This window comes from Biomphalaria glabrata, chromosome 6, assembly GCF_947242115.1.
Source record: "Biomphalaria glabrata chromosome 6, xgBioGlab47.1, whole genome shotgun sequence".
NCBI classification, from domain to species: Eukaryota; Metazoa; Mollusca; class Gastropoda; family Planorbidae; genus Biomphalaria; species Biomphalaria glabrata.
This window is the reverse complement of record NC_074716.1, coordinates 22739038-22747773: the sequence shown is the minus strand read 5'-3', so window position 1 is coordinate 22747773 and position 8736 is coordinate 22739038. Positions and strand designations below refer to the sequence as shown.

The 8736-nt window shown below is 30.2% G+C and overlaps 1 protein-coding gene across 6 annotated transcripts; it reads left to right on the top strand.

Annotated features, from left to right (window-relative positions):
• The first annotated feature begins 201 nt into the window (after positions 1 to 201).
• LOC106077424 (protein MFI-like) lies at positions 202 to 7288 on the top strand. Of its 6 annotated transcripts, none has more exons than XM_056031888.1 (12): positions 202 to 318; positions 1198 to 1293; positions 2481 to 2576; positions 2715 to 2806; positions 2938 to 3151; positions 4276 to 4422; positions 4651 to 4804; positions 4971 to 5104; positions 5251 to 5315; positions 5831 to 6001; positions 6299 to 6354; positions 6498 to 7288. In XM_056031888.1, the coding sequence occupies exons 3-12, from the start codon at positions 2565 to 2567 to the stop codon at positions 6662 to 6664; spliced, it is 1212 nt and encodes a 403-aa protein (XP_055887863.1). In that variant the 5' UTR covers positions 202 to 318; positions 1198 to 1293; positions 2481 to 2564; the 3' UTR covers positions 6665 to 7288. The 6 variants fall into 6 exon arrangements, with proteins under 6 accessions (XP_055887863.1, XP_013093636.2, XP_055887864.1 ...); XM_013238182.2 differs by having other exon boundaries at positions 1198 to 1401; XM_056031889.1 differs by lacking the exon at positions 202 to 318 and adding an exon at positions 647 to 669.
• The last annotated feature ends 1448 nt before the right edge of the window (positions 7289 to 8736 follow it).

Here is an 8736-nt window from a genome sequence, read left to right as displayed (position 1 = left end):
CTTGGCCTCAGCGCACCTAGATTAATTATTAATTTTTCATTTCTTAGATCTAGATCTAGATTGATCTCTATTTCCAGAAAGAAAGTCATATTTGAAGTGAATCTGAATATGATAATAAAAAGAAATTATTAAAAATATTCATTCAAGATCTAGATCTATATAGACTCTAGATATAGAAACCTAGATATATATTTTAAAATGGTTGATTTGACCCTCATATTCAAAGAATTGATTTTTTAACACCTCTTAACTTATTAAAAACATTAAGCATTTCCGGTTCTAATGTTTATACTAGCAACGTACAGCAAGTATTCCCAAGTAGATGCATTTATGATTTAATCTTTTGGTCACGCTATTAAAATATAAATACTTTTTAGATTACCTACTCTTCATTAATATAAATGAATACCAATTAATAAATAAATTTAATGAGTTTTTTTTGTTATTTGGTAATCAACGATATAGACTAGCACTAGATAATAGATATAGGTCTAGATTAAAATTATAGTGACAGTCTAGAATCTAGATCTGCCATCTGAGCATCTGGTAAAACTAAACTTCCCATCGAAGGCCCCATTTCGATTTTTAAAGTCAATCCATAAAACAAAAAGTTCGCCACTGACTTGACTGACTAATAAATTAATGAAATTATACTGTTCATCGTCATTTGTAATTATACACAGTTAAAATTAAACAATAATTAACTTATGACTTAAGTATGCAGAGAATATACATATCTAGAATCTATATATATAGTATTGACTTTGTCTTTAGTAACTAAAATAGAATTGACTAGACCTAACTCTAGACTAGAACTGAAGATAATTATTCAACTGAAACTGAGTGATTGAGTTTTCCTTAGGACTAACTGATTGAGTAGGCCTATAATATCGACTAGGCTGCTGCCTATAGTTGGAGCTCATTTAAAAGTCATAAGATTTGCTGCCTTATGGTATTAAACAATAATATTTGGTTATCTGTGTCTATGATAAATAAATGAAATGTTTAGAATTTGACAACAGATGCCAGATTAAACAACATTTTTTAATAAGATAATATATTCACATGTGGATCTAAATAATCTACAATAGACTATATATACACAAAAATACCACTTATTGTTCAATTTAAGAGATCTCATCAACTGTAGTATGGATTCACATGAAATTTTTTACACAGGTTCTTTTTACCCCCCAGATGCTCACTAAGAACCGGTTTTGACAGATTTGCAACCTGACTACTGCTATTCGGAAAAAAAAAACGACAAGCTTTCTATCAAACAAGAGTGTGTGTGTAAGAGGGGGTTACAGTTTAAAAGAAACAGTGTATATTAAATATTTAGAAGCTGATGAAAAGTCAGAGAACAATCAGTAGGACTAATTTTTTTGTTGTGGGTGGAAGGTAAGTGGGAGATGATTAATATTAAGTAAAATTTTAAATCATTAAAATTATGGAAAACATTATTTTACTAATAAATAAAATAATCAATATAAAATCTTTATTATACGTAAACAAAAACAAAATGAAAAAAATATTTAAAAACAAATTTTTGATACATAAAATAATAACATATATTGAAAAATGTAGATCCATATATATTTCTTGTGTATTGACAAAGGTACACTGGAGCAGACATAAAATAGAGCAGTGAGATTCAAGACAAATGAATATTCACATTTGACTAGAGTAGCACCTTTAGTAAAATAACTAAATTTAGAAAGCCTTCAGGAAAGAAGACTTAAAAGTAAAGTAGCAATTATACATAAAACATTGAACTTCAAATACAAAAACAAAACCTAATAAAATACTCAGAAAGAAACAAAGATAAAGGCACATTTCACATTCCATATGCTAGGACAAATTTGTACAAATGCTCCTTCTTCCCTACTGCTATTAGAGCTTAGAATGGGTTGCCAAAATCAGCCAGGAATACCAGTGATGGCAGAATTTAAATCATTGGTTAACATGCATGACTAGATTGACCTAGGAACATGAGTACTGGTAGGACATAATCATCTTTTTTGAAGTAACATCTGTATTTTATAAGATAAGATAAGGTAACTAACATTACATGAATATATATATTTATGAAAATCTATTTATGTAAAAATGTAAACGCAAAAACACAATGTAAACACAAAATCATGTGTTTGCAACATTAAAAAACATAAAATATTTAGGGCTTAAAAAGAGGGCAGTCATTACTCTACAAAGGACATATACTTAATGATTTTTTAAAAAAGTGATTAACCAGGTCTGACACTATAAGTACCTAAGTACCAAGAAATGATTACAATGCATTTTGACTTTTACATCAATAAGTAATATTTTCTGTGTATTTTTACATTGAAATTTGACTAGGAAAAAAATGTATATACATATTAGAATAAAACTTTAGTAAGGGCAGCTTTAGACTTACATTACAAAATTTTTTATGGTTAAAAAGTGGACACATATAAATTTTAATTCTCTATTGCTAGCATAAAGGAAAATCACAGCTATTTTATTCCATCTCATGAATCAGTAGTTTGAGTCAGCCTGTTTTGAATTAAAATTTGTCTACAATGGATAGTGAGGTGAGTCTGTTATGTTGAAAAAGATTTTATTTCTTTTTAGATCAATCAAAGGCTCTTTAAAAATACTTAAAATTTCTTAATGGAAAAAAAAAATCTAAAATAAATATAATTAATGAGAACATTTCTGTTAATTACTAGAATCCTATTGCAAGACTTCAAAAAGAGCAACTTTATCATCAGTATGTCCAAGAACAAATACTTGACAATGTACCTAAGGAAAATATAGCAACGTAAGCTGATTCAGTTGTATTGTACTTAATGAAAAACCTTTTTGTTTATCAGCATTTTGTAATTTTTCTTATAATGTTTGGTTTAGGTCTCATTGATAATCAATTTATAAAAAAAATGTTTTTCCCTTTAGATTCAGTTTTTTTCTCACAAACCTTGCTGATCATTGGCGACCACAACATTTGAAGCAATCAAACTCAAATCAAGATAGTGTAATTAATAAAAATGATCCAAATAGAAACACATCCAAGCAAAATGTCCTTTTACCACGACGAAGTGAAGCTAGAAACATTCACAATGAGATTCAAGCAGCTGTTAAGATACAGAGGGCATGGAGAAGACATATTGTAATTTTGTTTCCTTTTCTAGTTTTTTTTTTTCTAGTCATTTGTTACCATCTTTCTATCTAATTTTAAATTGAAGATTTAAATATGTAGGGCTTATATAGTGAATTATGTAGTTATTGTGACATTTAATATAGACATAGTAAATTTAAGATATTCAATCTTTTTGTCTATCACAAGCTGATAGCTATATTTAGATTTGTATATTATGTAAATATTTATGATAAGAATGAAGCTATATTTAGACTTGTATATTATATAAATATATATGATAAGATGTTTCTATAGATATCCTTGAGTTTCTACAAAAGCAAAAAAATTAGACTTTACTCTTGAGATGTTTCTTAGTTAATTGAAGCACAAGAAGTAAGGTATTAAATACTTAACCTGCCCAACTGATGGGGAGGAGAGGAATGGGTTTATGGATGCATGAACCACCACTTTCACCACTGGAGAGTCTACAGAAGCATCTCCAAAAGTTAGTATTTGAAAATGGAAACTCAGCTAGAGACTAGGATTTAAATCATGCAACTTTTGAACTGATCCACTAGTCTATTTATCAACCATATTTTAGTTTCTATTGTTAACTTATTTAGCAACAAAGATTTTTTTTCACAATTTATTAGGTAGGCCCCAATATGAGACAATATGGCTTCCTGGTCATGCGGTATGTGTGCTGGACTGTCATTTGGTCAACTCGATGGTCCCAGCTTCATACCCTGCCTGCTGCCATTCCCCATAATCCTGCAGGAAGTTTGGACTAGACAGTAGATTATCTTCAACCCTCAAGGAACATGCGAAAACATGTAAAACAAACAAGCATTTAAAGAGAAATAAAAATAATTAGTTCATGACATAGATTGAAGAAATATGATTAATGAACAGTTAATATTTTGCTATTTGCTGATTGTGAAAAGTTTCTAAATACCGTACTTGTAATGCAATAAAATGCTTGACTATATAAGTTTTTATCAAAGTCTTCATAATATATCTGAAATTAATCTTACCATTTCCCAGAGTTAAAAAAAAAATTGTCTTGTGTAAGTTAACTTTTGACAGCAATCAGAATAAAAAAAAAAATTAATATCTTTTTTTTTTTAAAAATATACCTTCTACTGTTCTTCAAGGACATTCAAGTGTACAAGTATTACAGAGATCTGATTAACTTCAAATGTCGAGGAGATCCAAGTGCTATGTTGAGATGTATCAATCCCAATGAAGCAAAGCTGTTAGATGCTGCTGCAGGAATAAACATTCGATTTAGATTAGCAGGTGTAAGTATTTCTTTTTCATCTTTCTATAAGCCTGCAGCATAATTTTTCATTTTAAATTGCTAATTGTTATAATGTAATAATTCAATGAACTGTTGGAAATTCAAAATCGCTAATAAGAAAATTGTTTAACTCAAATGATTTTGTTGTTTTATTTTAATTTACAGCTCTTTACAAAATATAAGTGCTAGAAATTTTTGGAAAATGATTTTATTTTCAAATATTTTTCAGGAAAAGTTCCCTCCAAATATTTATTACAAAATTTTTACTAATCGGCCCATTCAAGATTTGTGTGCCAACAGCCCCAAAGATTATACGCAATCTAAAAAACTGACAGCCAAAGACACACATAGTCATGTTCGTGTGCCAAAGATCCAAGAAGATGGTAGAATTATTTTTTAAATCAATCTTTTTTTTTTTTACCTATACCTGTGGAATAGAAAATATCATATTTATAAATATTAGTAGTTATTGATCTTTTCTTTGACATAAAATCATTTAAAAAAAGCAGTTTTCCTTAAATTGTGATAAATATTTTGTTGATTTGACAGACAAACAAGGCTGGTATAAGAGGATAGAAAACAATGGATGGAGACTCGTCTCTGATAGATTGATTCACCATATTCTTAATGATCCTGTCACTTGGGAAACATCCAGAAAAGAATACAAGTTTGATCACAGTCGAGTGAGTCATTTATATTAGTAAACTTGGAATCCATATTATGATGCTACACTTAGGTGATCAAGTTACTTGACAATAATTTATAAATACTCAGCTTGAATGCCAATGTGAATAATTTAAATCAGTGCAACTTCAATTTCTATCTGCAGTTAAATAGAAGACAAGATGTTGAAAGAAGGAAAAAAGAGAAAAAAATTAAATGGATGCAGAAATTGTAAGTTCATTTAAAAAAATAAAAAGAACTAATTTTACAGTGAGATTTCATTTCTGTGGATTGTTTTTTTTTTTAAAGATATTTTTTGTTTGTTTTTGTAATGCTTAGATTTACTCTCTGAATGAGATTTCTATACTTTTATTTACTGGAAATTGATTTTTTGTTCACTCAAGATTATAAAATTTGACAGCTATAATTTGCAGGTTTAATTAATTTCTGGATTGCATTTCCATGACTTAAATAATAAAAGTATTTGAAGTACTAGGTCACTAAGTTTAATTGGATATATATAGTTTATATTTCACTGCACAAGCTTTCATAAAGTAATGGAGATAAGGCAAAACTAGACAATAAATATGCTAAAAAAACAACAACAACAAAACCAATGAAAAAATCCTTGGAATTTGTGTATTTTGTAAAGGAAAGAAGTTCATATATTTCTGTATTAAGAATGATCTCTGTTGAGATGCCTAAAAGATGACTAATTTGTTTTTAAATGGCTCCCATATTGCCAGGTACAGTCAAGGTTTACTGAAAACCAAAGCTGATGATGAAGAGACCACACAGCTGATTGAAGGGGCCACAGCAGGCATGATTGCAACCATTGAGTCCCAGGGAGTGGATGCTTTAGAAAACTGGGAAGTTGATGAACTACTTGCTTGGACAACTGGACTGAACTTCGATGAGTAGGTTGAATTGATTTCAACAATGAATTAGCTTGAATATTATGGAAACAATATTGTATGAAAAAAAAGAAAGAATATTTAGTAAAACAGCTTTACAGTGAAATACAAATTCAAATACACAATAATCTTATGGACACAGATGCATAGATATAGAGATATATTTCACTTTTTTATATATATATATATATATCACACTTTGGAACAAATATTTACATTAAAACTAATCTGATAAGAATGCATACAAATTTTTGTACAAAATATAGCCCAATCTCATTTCTGTGTTTGAAATTCTACCAGATATAGGGATACCTGGCGAGAGCTTGCTACTAGTTCTTCATCTCAACAAGTTATAGGTAAAAACAATAGAACTTTATTTTTATCTATTTTCACTTTTTATTTTGAGAATGCCTTTTTTTTGCTTTAAGTCTTCATGTAGTTTCTCTTTTAAATTGTGGCCATTTAAAAAAAATCATTTAAATATTTCTTACTTTCACAGAGGAAAGATTTAAACTCTCAACCAACTCTGATGATCCATTTGAAGTGAGTTTATCCACTGGTCCATCACGCTACCCCTCCACCCGACAGTCACATTTTACTAATGTCACTTTGAACACTGGAGGAGCTATGGAAAAAAACAGTTTGATAACTAACCCAGGGTTTTAATTAACTTATGTGTTTACAAACATAGCCTAATTTATGCAATAAATCTGTGGAGTGTTTTTTGGTGGTCTATCTACAATGTTAAAGTTATAGTCACACTATGCCAAGACTGTCTAATGATGTGATATCATTGATTGATTTGATTCCACTGTGAATTAATTCACAAAGTAGTGATGGTTAAGTGCAAAAGTATCTTGCCTATTAAGTTGGCTTACATTAAATTATGGGATTGAGTTTTGAATAAATCTATTTAAATTAATCTCTTAGTTTAAAATTTATAGCTGTTTATTTAATTAATTTATTAATTTGACATTCCAACTGTTTTACCATTAAATAACTGCATAATTTAAAGCAAATTATGCATAGTCTATAAATGTATGTGTATATTAAGTTTAAGTTTCATGACGTTTACTTTGTATGTACACACTGGCAATTCATGATTTTGACCTAATGTTATCAAAATTCTTGTGCTAATCTTTTTTTTTTTTTGATAGCACCCCAGGTATGAAGTTACAAAAAATACATTAATGCCACATATTTAGAATGATTTTAGCACCCAATTAATAGGGTTTGTCAAAAATGAAAGAAATATTTTTTTTTAATTGTCAATAAAATAAACAAAACACATTTTTTTTACATTGGAATTTTAAAGTCATAGCTTGGAAGATAAAGAGATTTACTTTAATGATTTTTTGGTTCCTAATATTACATTATATAGCCTACAAGTTAACATTTTTATGATTTTTTAAAACAAAAAAATATCAAAGAAAGGCAACTCTTGTGTTGATTACAAAACCATTATATTTGCATGAACTATTTCCCCTGAATCGCCAGGTTCTACAGAAGAAAAGCAGTAAAATTCCTAAGTCTTAGTCATTTGGTTTATTAGACAACATCTTTATTTTTCTTTTAAACTATCGGAATCATTCAACTTTCTTTTTAAAGGGCCTTCATTTATTTGTGCTCCTTATTCCAGCAGTCTTTATTCTGCTAATGATTTATCTATTTCAAGACTATTTAGCATTCCCATTCTTTCTAGTCAGCTGTTCACATGGCTCACTTTCCTGTAATTTATGTTAGTGCCTGTCATCAAGCTACATGTATCTAGTGATGCCTTCATTGGTATGACATCCTCAACATCTGCCTAAACAGAGGTTGTACAAATAAACACGACACAGGTGTGAATTTTGTGTTTTGAGTAGGCCTGACTAAAAGTAAATTGTAATTTGTGCAATCCACGGGGCAGATGAGTATTGCATAGCTTTCCAGTTTCCAGGCCAACTTGTAATAAGCGTAATGTGTGGCCAGTACAACGCCCTATGATGTGTCTATTGTTCAAATGCTATAAATCTAATACAGTAAAAATTATGCTTAATTATTTCATACCCCCAGCAACCTACGTCACCGACGTCTGCTCCACTGGTAGGCCTCCCATTACAAGAGACTACAGTTAGCCGAAACAACTAATCTTAACGTAACTTAACAAACGTTTTTGAGGGAAAAAATATATAGATAGGAAAAAGAAAAAAGGATGGGGGAAGACAATGAAATCTTAGGGAAACAATCTTTAGTTAAAACGCTTTTTTAAAGTTTTGCTAAAAAATAGACTTTTAATTAAACATTCGTTGTTTTTTATTGAAGTACTGTATCCCTATACAAAAATGGTGACAAGTCTAACTGCTCCAACTATCGAGGCATTACACCTCTGTCAGTAGCAGGAAAGATCTTTGCTCGAGTGTTGCTTGACCGACTAACCCACTCTTTAGTGGACAAGGTCTTATCTGAAAGCTAATGTGGTTTCAGAGCCGGTAGAGATACATCTGACATGATCTTTGTTCTGAGACAACTACAAGAAAAATGCAAAGAGCAGAACCTAAACCTGTACGCTGTGGACCTCACCAAGGCTTTCGACACAGTCAGTCGCGATGGTTTGTGTAGGATTTTGGCCAGGCTGGGATGCCCATCTACGTTCCTATCCATTCTCAAGCAGATTCAGGTGGGACAAAGTGGCCAGATTAGACACAATGGTGCCCTTTCTGATCACTTCCCAATAGAAAATGGCGTGAAGCAGGGCT

Coding starts and splice junctions, on each gene's coding strand:
- LOC106077424 (XM_056031888.1), top strand. Junction 4,423..4,650: donor TTCGATTTAGATTAGCAGGT/GTAAGTATTTCT, acceptor AATATTTTTCAG/GAAAAGTTCCCTCCAAATAT. Junction 6,002..6,298: donor ACTGGACTGAACTTCGATGA/GTAGGTTGAATT, acceptor AAATTCTACCAG/ATATAGGGATACCTGGCGAG.